The sequence below is a fragment of the Xiphophorus hellerii genome, chromosome 7, assembly GCF_003331165.1.
Source record: "Xiphophorus hellerii strain 12219 chromosome 7, Xiphophorus_hellerii-4.1, whole genome shotgun sequence".
Classification (NCBI taxonomy): domain Eukaryota; kingdom Metazoa; phylum Chordata; class Actinopteri; order Cyprinodontiformes; family Poeciliidae; genus Xiphophorus; species Xiphophorus hellerii.
The window spans coordinates 24,531,165-24,550,828 of NC_045678.1; the positions used below are offsets into that span (position 1 = coordinate 24,531,165).

General features: G+C 39.7%; 1 protein-coding gene across 4 annotated transcripts in view; it reads right to left on the minus strand.

Moving 5' to 3' along the window:
* Positions 1 to 19,664, minus strand: part of lrp1bb (low density lipoprotein receptor-related protein 1Bb) — a 338,038-nt gene that overhangs the window by 147,099 nt on the left and 171,275 nt on the right. For all 4 annotated transcript variants that reach the window (XM_032567549.1, XM_032567548.1, XM_032567546.1 and 1 more), the window contains exons 11-18: positions 17,084 to 17,320; positions 16,471 to 16,651; positions 10,818 to 11,037; positions 10,056 to 10,245; positions 7,628 to 7,750; positions 7,150 to 7,293; positions 5,242 to 5,367; positions 4,203 to 4,316 (exon numbers count right to left, since the gene is read on the minus strand). In XM_032567549.1, coding sequence (XP_032423440.1) covers positions 4,203 to 4,316; positions 5,242 to 5,367; positions 7,150 to 7,293; positions 7,628 to 7,750; positions 10,056 to 10,245; positions 10,818 to 11,037; positions 16,471 to 16,651; positions 17,084 to 17,320 — 1,335 coding nt within the window. The remainder of the gene's footprint in view (positions 1 to 4,202; positions 4,317 to 5,241; positions 5,368 to 7,149; positions 7,294 to 7,627; positions 7,751 to 10,055; positions 10,246 to 10,817; positions 11,038 to 16,470; positions 16,652 to 17,083; positions 17,321 to 19,664) is intronic.

Consider the following 19,664-nt stretch of genomic DNA (forward strand, 5'->3'; position numbering starts at 1 on the left):
GAGCTTCTCACCCTATCTCTAAGGGAGAGCCCAGCCACCCTACGGAGAAAACCCATTTCGGCCGCTTGTATCCGCGATCTCGTTCTTTCGGTCATGACCCAAAGCTCATGACCATAGATGAGGGTGGGAACGTAGATCGACCGGTAAATCGAGAGCTTCGCTTTTTGGCTCAGCTCTCTCTTCACCACGACGGACCGGTACAGCGCCCGCTTGACAGCAGACGCTGCGCCAATCCGCCTGTCGATCTCCCGCTCCCTTCTTCCCTCATTCGTGAACAAGATCCCGAGATACTTGAACTCCTCCACCTGGGGCAGGACACCCCCCTTGACCCGGAGAAGGCACTCTACCCTTTTCCGGCTCAAGACCATGGCCTCGGATTTGGAGGCACTGATCCCCATCCCGGCCGCTTCACACTCGGCTGCGAACCGCTCCAGCGAGAGCTGCAGATCATGACCTGATGAGGCCAGTAGGACCACATCGTCTGCAAAAAGCAGAGACGAGATCCTAAGGCCACCAAATCGGATCCCCTCAACACCTTGGCTGCGCCTAGAAATTCTGTCCATGAAAGTAATGAACAGAATCGGTGACAAAGGGCAGCCCTGGCGGAGTCCAACTCTCACCGGAAACGAGCCCGACTTACTGCCGGCAATGCGGACCAGACTCTGACACCGGTCATACAGGGACCTGACAGCCCGTATCAAAGGGCCCGGTACCCCATACTCCCGGAGAACCCCCTACAGGGCTCCCCGAGGGACACGGTCGAACGCCTTCTCCAAGTCCACAAAACACATGTAGACTGGTTGGGCGAACTCCCATGCACCCTCCAGGACCCTGCCGAGGGTGTAGAGCTGGTCCAGTGTTCCATGACCAGGACGAAAACCACACTGCTCTTCCTGGATCCGAGGTTCGACTATCCGACGGACCCTCCTCTCCAGGACCCCTGAATAGACCTTGCCAGGGAGGCTTAAGAGTGTGACCCCTCTATAATTGGAGCACACCCTCCGGTCTCCCTTTTTTTTTTTTTTTTTTTTTTTTACCCCTCCAGGGGGTCTTTTGTGGGCTTTAGTGTCCCTTATATCATCCGGTCTCCCTTTTTGAACAGGGGGACCACCACCCCGGTCTGCCAGTCCAGGGGAACTGCCCCCGATGTCAATGCGATATTGCAGAGTCGCGTCAGCCAACACAACCCTACAACATCCAGAGCCTTAAGGAACTCCGGGCGGATCTCATCCACCCCCGGAGCCTTGCCACCGAGGAGCTTCTCAACCACCTCGGCGACCTCGTCCCCAGAGATTGGAGAGCCCAACCCAGAGTCCCCAGGCTCAGCTTCTTCAATAGAAGGCATGTTGGTGGGATTGAGGAGGTCTTCGAAGTACTCTGCCCACCGACCCACAACGTCCCGAGTAGAGGTCAGCAGCACACCATCCCCACTATAAACAGTGTTGGTGCCGTACTGCTTCCCCCCCCTGAGACGCCGGATGGTGGACCAGCCCGAAGACCCCAATGATGGATAAAAACATTGGACTTGGCGTTCCCTCGCCCGGACGCGGGTCACCGGGGCCCCACTCTGGAGCCAGGCCTGGAGGGGGGGCACGATGGCGAGCGTCTGGTGGCCGGGCTTTAACCCATGGAGCCCGGCCGGGCTCAGCCCGAAGAGGAAACATGGGTCCCCCCTCCCATGGGCCCACCACCTGTGAGAGGGGCCAAAGGGGTCGGGTGCAGTGTGGGATGGGTGGCAGCAGAGGGAGGGGACCCTGGCGATCCGATCCTCGGTTGCAGAAGCTGGCTCTTGGGACGTGGAATGTCACCTCTCTGGTGGGGAAGGAGCCGGAGCTAGTGTGTGAGGTCGAGAGGTTCCGGCTAGAAATAGTCGGTCTCACCTCGACGCACGGCTCTGGTTCTGGAACCAGCCTCCTTGAGAGGGGCTGGACATACTTCCACTCTGGAGTTGCCCAAGGTGAGAGGCGTCGGGCAGGAGTGGGCATACTTGTTGCTCCCCATCTCGGCGCCTGTACGTTGGGGTTTACTCCGGTGAACGAGAGGGTAGCATCCCTCCGCCTACGGGTGGGGGGACGGGTCCTGACTGTAGTTTGTGCTTACGGGCCGAACGACAGTTCAGACTACCCACCCTTTTTGGAGTCCTTAGAGGGGGTACGGGAGAGTGCTCCTCCTGGGGACTCCCTTGTTCTACTGGGGGACTTCAACGCTCACGTGGGCAATGACAGTGAGACCTGGAGGGGCGTGGTTGGGAGGAACGGCCCCCCCGATCTGAACTCGAATGGTGTTCTGTTGTTGGACTTCTGTGCTCGTCATGGATTGTCCATATCGAACACCATGTTCAGGCATAAGGGTGTTCATATGTGCACTTGGCACCAGGACACCCTAGGCCGCAGTTCGATGATCGACTTTGTCGTTGTTTCATCGGATCTGCGGCCGTATGTCTTGGACACTCGGGTGAAGAGAGGTGCGGAGCTGTCCACTGACCACTACCTGGTGGTGAGTTGGCTCCGGTGGTGGGGGAGGAAGCCGGTCAGACCTGGCAGGCCCAAACGTGTTGTGAGGGTCTGCTGGGAACGTCTGGCGGAATCCCCTGTGAGACGGAGCTTTAACTCCCATCTCCGGCAAAACTTTGAACACGTCCCGGGGGAGGTGGGGGACATGGAGTCTGAGTGGACTGTGTTCCGTGCCTCCATTGTCAAGGCGGCCGGTCGGAGCTGTGGCCGCAAGGTGGTCGGTGCCTGTCGCGGCGGCAACCCTCGTACCCGTTGGTGGACACCTTCGGTGAGGGATGCCGTCAGGCTGAAGAAAGAGTCCTACCGGGCCTTTTTGGCCTGTGGGACTCCGGAAGCAGCTGATGGGTACCGGCAGGCGAAGCGGCATGTGGCTCGGGTGGTTGCTGAGGCAAAAACTCGGGCGTGGGAGGAGTTTGGAGAGGCCATGGAGAAAGACTTCCGTACGGCTTCGAAGCGATTCTGGTCGTGGGAAATGCGACACTCATAAACTGTTTGCTTTAAAGATTTCTCACCCCTTTATCTCATTTCTGAAAAGAAATGCAATATTTATGTAGTAGGAAACATGGTAAATTGATCAATGTATGTATCATGCTGTACTTTTAAAGCCAGTGCGGAAAAAGAATTGCACTGTATAAATAACCCAACAACAGTGCCGTTTAGAACATATTTTCTTTCTATCAATTGCAGGTGAAATGTGGCGTTACATCTATGAGCAGGAACTGCAAAAATGCTGACAGCTTTCTGACACAGCCATAAATTAAACAGTCACATTTCAAGCATTTCAAGAGCAAAATGGAAAACTAGTTTTGACATTTTACCAGCTGATGATACGGCTATTCAATCAGCAGTGAAACCTAAAGCCTTTACACTTTTTCAACTTTTGTTTTAGACACAATATAAAGAATAAATGTGCTGTGAAAAAGTAGTTCCCTCCTTACAGATTTTCATATAAAATAGCTATAAAACCAACCCCGGCCTTATGTGAAAACATAATTGTTCCCCCAATATGTGAAAAAATAATTGCCCCTATACTTGTTACCAGCCAACAAGCATTTGTGATCATTGACAAGTTTTGAAGGACATTTGGATCACTTTTCCTGGCAGAATGGCTGCATAGTAAATGTTTCATGCATAATCTGCTTATTTGAGCTCATAACACAATATCACCATTAGATTCAGATCCAGACTTTGACTAGGTCATTCTAAATGACATTAGGTATGACATTCTTAAAGTCATAGAAAGTGGCACCAATGTGACTGAATTAAAACAATTCTGCAAACAAGAGTGGGCTGAAAATCCTCTACATTTCATTTTCATGTCAGGCTGTTTTGCAACTGCTTGAAGGTTGTTACTGCCAAGCATTAAATAACAAATTATTACATTTAAAGGCAATTACTTTTTCACATGGACCTAAGTTGATTTGGGTAGCTTTTTTCCCCTTAAGAAATCAAATCAAGATTTCAAAATTGCAGTACTCAGGTCATGTTTGTTTGGTATTAAATTTAGCTTGATGATCTGGAACATTTAAATGGAACAAGGCAGTTAAAATCATGATGTAAATACTTTTTTATAGTCTTTTAACCATCTGAAACATAAAATGTGAGCCTCTACTGTAAGCCCCAAATAGCTTTGTTTACATCCAGTCAGTAAGACTATAATAGCATGTGGTAAATATCCAGGAGACTTACTGCATGATATTTCATCTGACATATCCCCACAGTCATTCTCCCGATCACAGCTCCAGCCCCGAGGTATACAGCGTCCATTCTGGCAGGCGAACTGGTCGGATTGACAGGGCCGGGCTGAGAAAACAAGAAAGTGAGAAAGTGGTCTCCTAATTCAATCACAGCATTAAAGGCGCATACGTCAATGTTGGATAGCACAACTACATCTAATGTCCACTAGATCACCAAAATGTCAATGTCTGGCCAGCGCAAACTCTTTATCACTCTGTCTCACAGCAAAATGTGGCATGTCTGACAGCGTGTGTAAAATGTGCTGTTGCTTGATAGGCCTTCAGTCACATCCTGGTGGTCATGTACATGACAGCACTCAAGCAATGTCCTGCTGTAGTGGGATATGCATGTCAATCTGCCAGTGCAAGAACATTCATCATCCACTGACTAATGCTCATTGATTGTTCTTCTATGGATAAAAAGCTGCAGAGAGGCACTGTTAAAGACATAGAGACAATCTACCATGAGTGTTCCTGACAGAAGGTTTCCTCTCAAAGGTACCTTGACTCTTTGATACTATATAGCGCTCGCGCACACTGAGAGTGATAGTACTGCACCAAAGCTTCTTAAGAGCCTCAAATTATAAAAGTGATGGCTGCCTTGACAACACCTGACACCTCGGTTTAAGACATGGATAAATAAAGCACACCTGAGGTGAGAACATCTTATCAAAAGATGAGAGAGAAAAAAAGCTTTCCACCTCTTTGTATAGATGAGAAAGCTGTTTGATCTTTAATGCTAGCAGTCTATAAGCTCGATGAGCTAAAATCAATTAAACAGCACATCAGTCTTCTGAGTAACAGAGCATTAACCACATGATGGGAGCCTTTTATCAAAACATAAAGGAAAACTCCTTTAAAGAGTAATTATATTTCCAACTGTGAATGTAGCAACATAATTGTAGAAATAAATTGTCCTGCATTTAAAGAGAAGCATCAAACTATCAAACAGATGCCAAAACTACAAACATAAAGAATGATGAAGAACATACCAGAGCAAGTGGTGTTAGCTTCATCTTCACCGTTACCGCAGTCATTGGTTCCATCACAAAGCCATCTTTTGGAAATGCACCGGTTGTCGTTGCATTTGAACTGATCATCAGGACAGGTGTGGTTGTCTGAAACAGTTCAAATAGAGACAAAAATGACAGTGGCTTTACAGAAACCCACTAATAGTTAATAAAGTAAATAAAAAAACCCCAAACAAAACAAAGAATAAAATTAAGCAATGCGCTCAAATAACTCAAAAATTATGTTTTTCTGAATCTTTAGTGCAATGGTTCTTACTGAAGAAAGACTCAAAGTTATGTTGCTTAATCAGTTCTTTGAAAGGAAGCCAGAAGAAGAAACAAATTATTTTCAACAGAGGAATTTTCATTCAACCAGCTATTTTTAACAATTAGACAAGACATTAGCAGATAACAGAAAGTCTGCAGAGAGTAGTAAACTGCTCCATTATTTTTATTTTCAACATTCAAATTTCTACACACTGTAACTGCTCTCCAACAAGTTATATAATAATTAGCTGAATAAATCCTTACTTGAAGCCTTCACTATAATGGTAATAAAATGTTTTCAATTAGCTATTAAGTGATTATTAATAATTTTTATGACTTTTTGAACAGTTAAATTAAAATTGTGACACTTTTTTACACCTTTCTATCTTTTGATTATCTCACTCAAACACAAACTTCTTGTTGAATGAACATAACTTCTACCTAAATCTGACAGTGGTATGAATCATTTTGGGCGGAAATGTGGCACTAAAATAATTAATTATATCACTGAGTCATGGCTGAGTTGCACTTGCACAAATTTTGAGGCAGTGATGCCCATCTGGTATATATGATGTCTCTACATTATGTTTATGCCATGAGATTATTACAGCGTGTCCAAAAACACTCCATGAATGTCTCAGTAACAGATACTTTGAAAAGTCTTGTTTTTTGTATTCAAAGCCACATATGTTTGACACTGAAAATCAAGACTTGTGGGGGATGGCTCTCCTCATCGAAAAAAGTATTCACATTAAAGTCACATTCAGTTCATTTTAATATTCTTCAGTGAAAATACTATCACTACATACCCTATTTTCTTGTCACCCTTGTAATTAAGTCACGCTGCACACTGAGTTTACAAATTCATTAATTCTCATCACTTATAAATTGCACTAAGTAAATGAGAAAATTTATGTGCATACTTAACACAATGGGTAAAAGCACAATTCCTTAGACAGGGATGGTGGTGTGGAGTTAGGGTAGATCAAGATTTCACAGTTGGATAATGTAAGAGGTTCCCAAACTGATAGTAGTGTTCTGACAAATTTGTTCTGAGGAAAGGGTTTGATTCCATTTTTATCAATTTGCAAGAAGATATTGAACTTTTATAATCCAAAGAATAACACTAAAGTATGTGTCAGTATATTAATACTGACACAGTGTTGTTTAGTTTGTGGCGACACTGTTTTATGAAGACTCAACATCCATTTAGATAAACTGAGTCAGATTATCCCAAATGATATTCTAGCAGTGCAGCTAACTGGTGATTCTTCTTTAATTTCTAATCATGCTGGCTTATGATTATGGTGTAAAAATGTACTGCTTCTGCCTTCCATACGAAAAAATAAATAAATGAATGATCCAAATGAGCCAAAAACTCTGTTCCTCCAAGTAATTTGTTAAAGAGTGATTATCCTCCAGAAAGACCAAGAAGGTAGACAGCAGCACATTTAACATCCCTGTTGCAGTGTCAATTAGCAACCTGGATGTTGACGGCAAGAGAGAACTAACTGTAAAAATTGTAGTGTTTTTTTTTTGTTGTTGTGCTTTTTAAAGTATTGACCCATACAGCTTCTGCATGGGGTATTTTTATTTTTTGAAGTGATTAATCAAGATCCTCACAGCAGCTGTGGCTCTCCTCATCGCTTCCATCCAGACAATCGTTGTCGCCATCGCACTTCCACGAGGCCCGTATACAGCGCTGATTGTGACACTGGAATTCGTCACTTTTACATCGAGTTGGCTCTAAAACATCAGTGGAGGAATCTGGGAAAAAAAACAGTACAGAGGACAAATTAAAATCAACATAGGACTTGGTAAGAGGTATGGACTCAGGAAAAATTATTGGCATAGCCATAATAGCAGGCAAACTCAGTTAATAATGTCTCACAACCCCACAGAACATAAAGCAAGTGGGATTTGTTTTGGGTAGCTGGAGGTCTGGTGGGATAATTTTTCACCTGTATGTACTTGTTTATTGCCTGATTTGCATAAAAACAAGGAGCCGTTTCGTCTTTATCCCTTAGCATGATGGCAGGATGACAGGAGGAGATGACGATCCTGGACTTTGTATTTCATCTGATTCATTACGTCCTCCTACCTGAACAGGTGACATTGTTCTTCTCCAAAGCTTGGTTGTCAGCACAGGCACACACTCTGCCTCCTGGGATGGCAAGGCAAAGGGTACTACATCCTCCATAATTCACGCTGCATGCGTTCTCACCTGGGAGAAACAGATCGCAAACACTGTGAGTTGTCTTTTTCAGTTTATTTTACAATTTCTAAGTCTTGTGAATATTAGTACCTTTCACCACTTTAAGTCCTGCAAAATTAATCCCATTTCTGATGCAAAACCCATTTCCTGCCTTACTTAGACATACCAGGTGTAAGCCATACATCACATAAAATATTGGGAACACAGCAAGAGAAATATATTTGACATTTTTATCATTTTTTCAGTGGGGATAATTTGTCTTCCTGGACAAAACTGTCACTCCTCAATAGCAAAAAGACCCCTATAAAGTTAAGCCATGTGACACCTTTTGTCACTTCAATTTACCACTTTTCCCAAAAGCAGTGCCTGAACCAATGAGATAAAGCTTTTGGTCTTGTGGGAGCCAATCAGTAGTAACCACAACATTGGACATCCAATTAATCTATCCAGTGGCCACAGAAAAAGTCTAGACGTTTTCTAGATCATGTGAACTAGTCTGTGCACACAAAAACCACAACTGGTTTGCATCATGCGCTTGACATGGCACTGCTCTACTCACAATAAGCATCTCTGATGCTCTTCTACAGAAATCAATGTTTTCAGGATGCAGCAAAGGCGCAAAACCACTTTGGCTGTCTGCTAAAATAATATTCTTCTAAATGTATCATGTTCTGCTTTTACATGGCTGTTATAAGGCAAAAAGAGAAGTCCACAGAGGACATTATACTGACTACATTATCCATTTTGTCTCCCATCTGATTTTTTCAGCATCATAACAACATGAATCGATATTCTTTCAATGAAAGAGAGAACGAAGCATCAAATACTGACAAAACAGCAGTATTTGATGCTGCCATTCCCTGAGCATCAAATACTGCTGCTATGTCAAAGCTAGGATTGAAATGCACCTGCTGCCACATCCTTTGATGCCGAAAGGAAACTGTACCTTAAAAATAAGCAACAAAGTCAGCCCTGTGGCAGGTTCGGTAAAATGGAGTAGTGCTGGAATAAGTCACTGCCTTGCTTATTTATTTAGTGTTTTTTGTTTTTTTTTATCCAGGTTGCTAACATGTCTGAATCACAGTTGAAATGTACGACAGGCAATATTCCATGATGATTTAGCTCCACAGTGTATCAATAATATATAAATCTATTGCCATCTCTCCAGATTTATTTAGTCAGCAGTTTCCATCTGTCCGTTGATGACCAACAACTTCTTTTTCCCCAAGTGTAACTTTTTTTTTCAGCTAAAAAAGTTTTACATTTACACCCTACATCTTTCTGTTGGGCCCAGTGAAAATGCCAGAAAAAGAAATGGACAATTATTGTATTATTTGCTAACCAGCTAGATAGTATGTAGTTGGGGTGTTATTTCTGTAGTTTGAACATTTTATTGTATAAAATTGCTCTTTATAATATGCACAGAATAAGTTTTATTTTCTGCCTCCTGGTTACAGCTTACTTGTTTGATAGTTGTATTGCCAAAAATAGATTTTTATTTTTAGATAAAAGATAGTTAGATCTCTCCTCCATAGCATGAGGATTGTGACTTTAATGAAAAATTTTAAACTACTCAGGTTGGAGTCAAGTTGTGAGCTTAGTTCTTTCCATAAAAGCTTTGAAAAATGAAAGATGAAACACAGATTTTTTACATCTCTAACAGTATGGCATATAGAATCGATTTCATCACTCATATGAAAATAGAAAAAAGTATTTTGGGAAATATGCAGTTTATTTGTTCAAGCTCACACAATTTCAGACTTCTGTTTATTAAAACAAATCCCAGAAATTGAAAGATTTCAAAACAGTTCCCCTAAATCGCCTTTCAACAAAACCTGTGTGTCCCACCTGCTAATTCAATAATAAATATAGAATAAAAGTCCTATGGGAGGTTACATCTTCGACTTACCAGAAATTACTCAAGTCTTGCTATTAAGCAAACACTTATTCCATGTAATCTCAAGCAGTAAAAAATATATATATTTATATACTGTACATATATATATCAATATTATTCCTGTACAATAAAAAATATACCTCAATGGTTACTTGGTTGGCACAATTTTCTAACAGACAGAATGGGAGTAAGATTATGACATGAAGCTCTCTACATGTTGATAATCTACTCCAGCGTCAGTAACTGCAATGAAATAACAGAGCAACAGCATTTTTTGTTACTCTGGAGTGTATATAATACATATTGTAATAAATCCCCCATACCCATTAAGGCAACAGGGATCCATACTGTAAAGGAAGCAATTCATATTCAATTCACAGCATTGGACGGCTACTAAGTGAAGGGAAAGCTGCCAACCTTGCTGGCTCTGTGCGTCATAGACACGCAGGCCAAATAGAGGTGGTCTCTCGCTCCGCAGCAGAGTGACATCGCCTGTGGATAAGTCCAGCTGGAATACAGACGCATTCATGTACTCTGTCCAAAAGATGAAATTGCGATAATGAGAGATGCCGAAGGGATGGTTCAGCTCTTTTCCTCTGTACACCACCTGCAACAAGAAACACCATGCACTATAATCAGAAGATTAGTGGAGCCACAGAGAGGCACCATCAGCAACAGCAAAATCAATCATCTCAAAGCAGACTCTAACTATTTGAATATGGGTTTAGATATTATTCTAAACCCATAGAATGATGAATGTTATTTAATTTCTTTGCACAAATCTATCCGGCAGAACGGCCTGCTTATAATAATGCTAGATAGAATCTTGGCATTGATTAAAGATCTTTTACAAATAATTTATTATCATTAATATGCCAGTTTAACTGCAGGGAAGGTTACGGATGAAAGGATATTTTGTTGGCTGTGGTTTTAGAAAGGCGGAGATTTGTTCAATCATCTCATTGCTTTGAAGAATAAAAACATCAGCATTAAAACGTTTTAAATTAGAAACTACTTTTTTGCCATATTAATATCTTATAAGGCTGAACGTTTTTGAAAGATTAAAACTTTAATTTACCAACGTATTCACAAATAACTTATTCAAAACATGAAGTTGATTGATTCAGACAGCAAAATTAAATTAAGAAGCGAAGGTCCAAATCATCAATATATACATACCATTCTTCCAGTTCCATTCAGATAAATCTTCTCAATATGATCATAGTAGGCATCACACCAGTACATTGTGCTGCTACTGTGGTCTAGAGTCAGACCATTAGGCCACAGCATGTTGGAGGTGACGAAAATACGGCGATTGGATCCATCCATCCAGGCTTTTTCTATCCGTCCTATGCTGTCATTCACTTCATCCTCTTCCCAGTCTGTCCAGTACATCCAGCTGTCATACAGAGAGGTGGACAAGAACAGTACAAGCTGTTACTGGATCAATGTACAAATGAATCATCGTCTTAAATTAAGAACGTACATGACAGGAGCATCTGGGTATTTTACCCTGAATATTATAATATAATATTTTATATGCAATGTCAGATTGTTTTTGACTCTCTATAAGCAGTTTAGGGGAAGACAAACTGTACTTTTTAATGCATTGTGTGAAACTGATGTAAACTTGGCTTTTTTAATAATGCTTGGCTGTATTTTCTTGCAAAGTAATAACTTCTTTTACTTGCATGGAAAATAAATTAATGCCGTTATTCATCAAGCAACAATTTACCTCTCCATTTTCTTGTAAACAAATCATTCCCAGGCTTGCTCGCTTTCTCTATAAATGCATCTGATAGGTGTATCAAAACATCAAGGTAGAGTTAGTTGTTTTAAATTCCCAACCACAAAAATAATGTCGGGACTACACCTCTGAATGAGCCAAAGGTATCTTTAACATGATTGGGGCAACAATTTGACATGGTCTTTTCTGTAGTAACAATGCCCAGGGGATTTGCTCTGCTTGAGTGTTGCTGACTGAGCTGTGTGCCCCGTGTTTCTCACCAATGGTAGAGGGTTGGCTCAGGAAAGATAAAATAGATTGGGATGGGAAGGTGAATGAATACCGTGTCTCTGAGTCGTCTTTGTGACCTCATGAATTATTGATACCATAGTACTTCCACAGACACACACAGATTCACGCACACACGTCTACACAGCTGAATATAGATAGACACTGCATCAGATGCACACCATTTATATAAAGTACAAAAGGAGAATATTAATACTTCCTTCACTGATCTAAATTCAGCCAAAATGTTGAATGTCATCCTTTAATTTTATATTTTTCATTTAAAGCTGCTGGGACTCTAGTCAACATCTCAGGGCGCGATAAAGAACAAAAAATATATTTTTTACTGATACACTAGACATGCGTCTCAAGTTATTGCTAAAAATGGTTCAAATTGGTTTGCACAAATTTTCTGTTGTTACATACTGTTCTTTGATTCCAGGTTGTGTCTTCATCAGCTAAAAAAATGATACCTTTGAATTTAATGAATTTAATTTAGTGAACTTCACATTTTTTGTGTAACACAAATTTACATATATTTTAATTTTCATCACAAGAAGGCAAATAAAATAATATGCAGAATGAAGTGACATTCTTGACTTAAAATAGCCCACAGTGATTGTTTCAAAATTGGTGAAGAAGGAGCTGAGTCATAGATGTACAAAGCCACTAAACTGGGATGCTAGTGCTGACTAACGCTGCTATGCCTTAGTTTCTTTGGGGATTTTTAGAATTTTGTGGCTCTAGTGCCCTTTATTTCACAATAGATTGACAGGAAAGAGGGTTGTGAGAGGTGGAAGACATGTGGCAAAGGCCAGCAGACCGGGACCCTAAGAAGGTCACATAGAGGACTGAGGCCTCTGCCAGTGGTTCACATACCTTACACTCTGTACCACCACTGCACCCCTGCATGAGTTTCTTATTTTGACAAGCAATTTGGTGTTACAAAAAAGTGTTTAAAGTGGTTCTAAATGTAAAGAAATTAAAGCATTTTGTGAAATATTAAGGCATGCTATATTAAGTAAGTTTGTTGCTTATAATATGGCCCTGTTCCTATATTGCATGTCTTTTTGGAACAGGTGCACCCAGTTTGTATTTATTAATGTTGTTGTTTGTTATTATGTGCACCCCTTCCTTCTTAATGGAGTCATATATTAACACATCCTCTAATTGTGGATCTAAAATTAAAAATAACTACTAAGGTGGAAAATGGTGTTAAACATAAATGATCAGTACCCTTGCCTAACTACATTATCATACAAAGTGTTCAAATACTTTTTAACTAAATAAATATTATTTATTAGTTAATTTTAAAACTGTTGGCATAGTGAGGTGAGTGAATCTTCACCAATGGGAAAATAGAAATTCACAAAACATAGCCTGAAATTAAATAACATTATTATGGATTGTTGGGGACCATTTAAGAAGCATCTGAATGACATATATAGCTGTAACAACTATATGTGGAATATATTGCATCTGTAAGTTTTCTTGCTATTGTCATAGAACTGCTAACATGTCCAAAATGTCTGCGGTCACCTGGTTTAGCTGGATAGCAAATAACTGATAGAATTATATATGTAAATATTTCTGGAGATTTATTTAGTTAGAGACATGTGTCTTTGCAATATTTGTCCAATATTTGTTTAATTGCCAGGGAAATACACAATAGTGTGAAGGTGGAATAATAATCATCACATTTTCTGATCTGGATATTGCTATGCTCCAAAAAATGCAAAAAGCAGAAAATAAATAAACAACACAGCCTTTTGTCACAGAAATGTTTACCGACTAAAAGCATTTATTGAATATGACCAAACCTTCTGTGATAGTAAATATTGAAGGCTTTAATCCTTTTTAAGTTTTAGTTTTTCACTAGGGAACAGCAAATTGGAAACCTCAAACTACAACACCCACAAGCAGTCACTAAACATAGCTTTGAAAATATCTCAATTGAGAGAACCTAATATTTGGGTTACCCACTTATTGGCAGGCACCGAAACCAGTGGGGTTTGCATCATAGCATCAACAGCTCTTTGAATTAGGAATTTTATACATTTAAATGTTCACTTGAAAATGAAGAAACTATCTCAAAAATATATCTAGTTCCAAATAGGCAAAAGCAATGATTGTTTCAGAACCCCCTAATCCTGCCAAAAGTCTACATTTACATCAGATTTCACATCAGTTATAATAGCATAAAGAGACAAAATCACATAAGGAAATGACTTGCACAAAATGTTTTGACTATTCACATATTTCATTCTTAATGTAGCAAAACAGTGAAGGAAGTTACTATTAAGCTCATGTCAACACAAACTGGAGGTGGCAACAGAGCAGAAAATAAGGTCTCAAGACTGCAGTGGAGAAATCTGTAGGAGAAGTGCAACCATTTCATGTGAAAAGAGCCTTCCAGCTGAGCAGATAGAGATCAAACAACTGCCGGGGTTCTGTCTGAATGTTCGTTCACAAGCCTAAAACTAGCTTTTCTAATCACCTGTGCTGTCAATGGGAGGGTCAGTATAAAAGTTATTAATCCCCAAACAAAGAAAAAGGTAACATAATCGTTTGTCTGCAACTGAAAATCTGTCTGTATTTTATTTTTCTTATGTTACAAGTTTAGGGCTCCATTTACTGTATGAATGTAACTTTACTTTTAAACCATGCAGTCAGTTTTAAATGTAAGAATGAAGAAGTTAGTGGTGGGGTACAAGTTCCCAAAACTGTGAAAAAAAAAGGAATATGCTACAAAATGTTTGGAACAATGCCCTGAGGCTTGAAAACTAATCTCTGACTGCTATGGATTCAGTGGGTGGTAATACGATTTAAGCCTTAAAGTGTTAATCCTTAAGATTCTTAAGACACTCAATGAATTGCAGTTTTGCAGCATAATGTCTGTATGCTAATTACCACCTTTGCTGGCAAAAACCACCATTGATGAATCCAAACAGGAACTCCGATGTGATCTATGAAGGCTGCAGAGAAGAAGCCAGAAAAACTGAAAATTGGGTTACCAAGTTTTCAAGTGTGGAGCAAATATTTTCTTTTTGTAAAAGTTTTTCCTTTAAAAAGCAAATGCTGTCATTTGTTCATTTACAAGTCAATTTTTCGAAAACCTTTCATGTGACCTACTACTTGGTCAAAGGTCAGTGCAAAAGTTTTAAAAATATGATGGTTTCCAGGATTAATCCTGAAAGTAATTACATTGGAAGCAACAGGGAGAAATGTGTTTAAATTTGACATTTTAAAGAACAGTGCTGAAAGCAGCAATAAAAATATCACTCCCACGATTTATTCAATAACAATACTTCCTTTGTAACAAAGACACAGCAAGTTAAAATACAAGAAAACCAGTGGGTGTTGTAACATTCATAGTGTCTCTTCAATACATGCTAAGGAAAAGAAAAACAACTCTTTTAACATATATTTGCTTTGTTTAGGGAATTCAAGCTATTTGTTTAGTTAAAGAACTTCTGGTAAATTACTAGCTTCAAGCTGCACTGTAGAGATTTCTATAGATTGACTTTCACATGTCTGTTCTAAAGTTCTTTTCATGACAGACTGCTGTAAAAAAAAGGAGTATTCTCAAACAAATATTTTTATACATGTACAGTGTTTTCCACAATTGACACCCACCTTGTAGATATGTGTCCAATGTCTTAAGAGAACCATCTTTTATACAAGATATGAAAAACCAAGGCACTTTTATTTAGTAATGTATGTGATACTGTTTACTTGATTCATGGAATCACTAAGTATTTCCGCATGCCCATCAGCTGCTTGAAAAAATACTTTTCTGTTTAGACATCACAGATATAAACACGTGGAGCTGGCTAAAATCTACTGAGATGTTAAATAGAAAGATAAAACAAAAAATTAACTTTTCAATAATAAACACCAGTAGGTCATTTTGCAAAAGTCTAAACATACTGTAAATATGTTGAGAGAGAAACACTTTATGGTACCTGTTAAGTCAGGTGGAGGATCTGTAATGCTTTGGGCCTATTTATTTCTGTTTTTAAGTATGTATGGCATCATAAACTATTTGAAGTACCAGGGATTTTGTGTCTTAATTGTGTCTTTCAGAATGATGGTCCTAAACATATAGCCAGATCAGAAGGGAACTGACTCATCGGACTCAGGCTTTTAGCAGTCATAACAGCAGGAGTGCCAATAAGTGTGGCATCAGAGATTTCGCTAAAAACATATTTCCAAGTATGGGATTTGGCTCAGTTTATGATTAAATATTCTAAAATTAAATTATTTTTCTGTAATTCACAAGGGATTATGCCACCGCTACAAAATTCCAAAGGCTTTTGATAACTCTTTACATGTTGCTTTCAGTGGTTGACTTAGCACTAAGGTTAAAAAAAGTGCTAGACTATATTAAATTTTAAATATAAAGAAGCAAACCATATTTGATGATCCTTAAGATTACTACAATCAGTACATTACCAAAAATACAACTAAGTACTTAATTCAACGTAACTATCATAACATTACTCTATAAATATCAACAATAGGATGGCTAATACAATAGATTATACAAGAATGTCATAGTTAATCCTTTAACTGGCGGCAAAAAAGGCAGAGTATTCAAACAAACTAGATTTGTCCCATGGATGGGATACCGCAAGTTAAGGGATTAAGGAGAGTTAAGTAATATTGCCTGCTCATGTTATTTTGTTTTAACTTAAATGTACTTAAATGGCTCGAGAGTCACACAGCCATGCAATTCAAGAATTCAGTTAAGCATGCTTTATAAATCAACCCTAGATAAACATTCTGACCTTATCAGTATATGGTTTGAGAGTTTACCTGTTCAGAGGATCAACTACGATTGCTCTAGGGTGTGACATGTTTCCTTCCAACAGTGTCTTTCTGGTTTGAGAGGCTCTCTCCAGCCTGGCAACACTGATCGTCTTCCTGTAGCCATCGTTGGTCCAGTATAAATTATTTCCAATCCAGTCCACAGAAATACCCTCAACATTATCGAGTTCTGGAACAAAGTCAGCACCACAAAATATGATAGACATTTCTCAATATTTTTTTTTTCATTTCTTCTGAGAATTTTCAAAACATACAATTAATGAAACAGATAATCATACATGTGTCAATATATTTTCATTGTACATACAGTAATCATAACCTAAAAATAGTTGCAAGTGTTATTTTTTGCTTTACACTTAAGAAGCAGACTCATTTATATCCCCTTATCATCCCATATATTATATGTGTGAGATTTTTATTGCCTAAAAACGAGAAAAGATATAAAAAGATATTTGAAGTGCACTTTTTTTTAGTAGCACAGATGTGCAAAAGCTATTTTATGACCATAGACGTAACGGAGAATAGGGACTTTTAAAAAGTACAATGAACCTGACTTACAAAAGAAAAAATAATCCAAAAGATACAAAAAACATTGACTCACCATCTTTGAGAATTGTCTCCCTGCTACTTCCATCTATGTTTTGACGACCAATGAGGAAACTGGTGGTGTCAGCAAAGTAAATGTGTCCCATTTCTGCATGGTAGTCTATGGCTCGAGGATTGACAAGGTCTTCAATAGGTACCATGTGCTCGTCACCAGACTTGATGTTCATATCCAGGCCACGAATGACCCCAGGACGCCCCTTACCATAGAAGAGGAAGAAATCGTTTTTGGGCTCTACAAAGCAAGAAAGGACAGACCTTTTTTTTACTGTTATTGTCAATTAATTGGTCTAATTCATCAGTGCTGATCCGTGCATTAAACCCACTTAACAACCACATTGTTCTTATATGTTTTGCAAGTCCAAAGCCATCTATTCACCCTAATGGAGCCAGTAATCAGTGCCAATGACTCTACTCACCACCCTCAATCACGCCCTCACTGCAAAACTGCCACGACAATAAAAGTAATGAATTACTTTCGCAAACATTCAATTGCAATGCTTACCTTGGCTATGAATAGTGTTTTTAATCTAAATAAGATGGTGTTCTGTAAGAAAAACAAACAGAAGTCTGGAGCTGAGGGACTTCCTCAGTGGCATCTTTGTGTCGCATGGGGATTGTGTATACTCGAAACCTTGAGGAACCTCTAGAGAGGAAGAATAAGGAATGAAGTAGGGCTTCCACTGAGAGAAGCAGACCTCTCTCCAGTCTCACCTACTACCCAAGAGACAAGGATGCTGGAGGTGAGGACCACACATGCCTCAGTTCAATTTATCATTTTTGTAAGAGAGAGACCAACTAACCAGGAGGCAATTAAGCACTGCTAGAGACCCAGATATCAAACTCTAACAGTGACTGCTGTATGAAAAACTACACCATTTAACAAAAAAATCTCATTATGCTTTAGGAGATGAAGAGCAAGAGAGAGATAGTTGATGTCATCAGAACATCCACTAGAGAGGAATAAATCAAACATGTCATGCAAAAGCTCCCAAAGCTCCATTACTCTGATCGAAATCTTGTAGGCGCCCAAATTGTGTCATCAATTTGATCTTCGGCTTTTATTGTCATCTACACAATGTCCAACAATTGATCAGAGCAGCCCACAAATGCAGGCAAACTTAAACCCTCATTATGGCAATAATCTATCAGGCGTCCCAACAGGTCGATAGGACAACGTCACACTCGCATAAAGCTGTTTTCGCCTGCCCTCATCTTTATAACTGTCAGCCCAAGGCTCTGCCTGCACATAGCCAGCTCTATTATGACACATGACCTTCACAGGGACAAAAAAAAAAAACCCAACAAACAACAGTAATCTTGGGCTGAATTCTCTTATTTATACTTAAAAGGAGCTACTGTCATAAAAAGATGACAAAAAAGATGTATGAAAATGCTTCCTTCTTTCCATCCATCCATCCATCCATCCATCCATCCATCCATCCATCCATCCATCCATCCATCCATCCATCTATCCATTCATCCATCCATGTCACACTAGATTACTTAGAAATTTATTTAACATTATTATACATTATCCCAATAATGAAATTCATAGACAGGTGTTTGGCTGTTATGAATGATAAAAAGCCAATACAAAAGGCAATAAAAACTTCAATCTGAAAACAACTGCAAGCAGAGATGGGACTGATGGCTTGCATTATTTTCATCAGATGCTCATACTTGGACTAAAGTTTAAAGCTACAGTCGAAGCTTGATAGAAAATCCTTCTGATAGCCTCATGAACTGTCTGCTGCTCTTCATATCTTCCTTCAGAGAAACGTTTGTGGTGAGAATGAGAAAAAATACATGATTTTTTTTATGTGCTTTGTGCAAACATTTAGTGTTACAAGTTGTGTCAGATTATTACAGTGAAATGCGGGAGAGAACTCTAAGAAGCAAGAGTCGGTGCTTTACAGAAAAATAACAAGGAACCTCCACAGACAGCAGAAAGACCAATTGAAACATAGAAAATCATTTTATTTACTTTTTTTGCATTGAAATATTTAGAATCGGGCAACTTTCACAGCCTGCTGAAGGCCTCAGGCAAAAAGTACAATACTTACATTATGAAAAGTGCACAGAGACACTAGATTTCTAATTAGCAATGCCAACGCAGTACTAACTGTTCTAAACATGATTACAAAAATTTTTTGGAAAGCAGTTTAGAACATTTGCACCAATATTACTGCTTGAGGACAAAAATATGAGGAATGCACACAACAATTCTCTTTCAGTATGGGTGTGTGCATCCATGGTTGGGCTGGTGACCTATCCAGGGTGATGACCCCGCCTCTCACTTGTTGACCACTGGAGATGGGCACCAGCACCCCTGGTGACCCAACTAGGGATAAAGGTGTAAGATAATGGATGGATGCCAACGATTGCAGTTTTCTGGCCGATCCCAGATCACCAATCTTTAAAAAGCCTGACCTGCTGGTTCCAATTTTGTCCGATACCAATTTTTTTTTTGTCTGAAATGTCACTAAATATAGTAAGAAAGTCACTGAGTTGGTAATAGCAGTTGCTATACAAGTTTGGGGCAGTTATTAATTTTAGGGGACACTTACTTTTTTCAC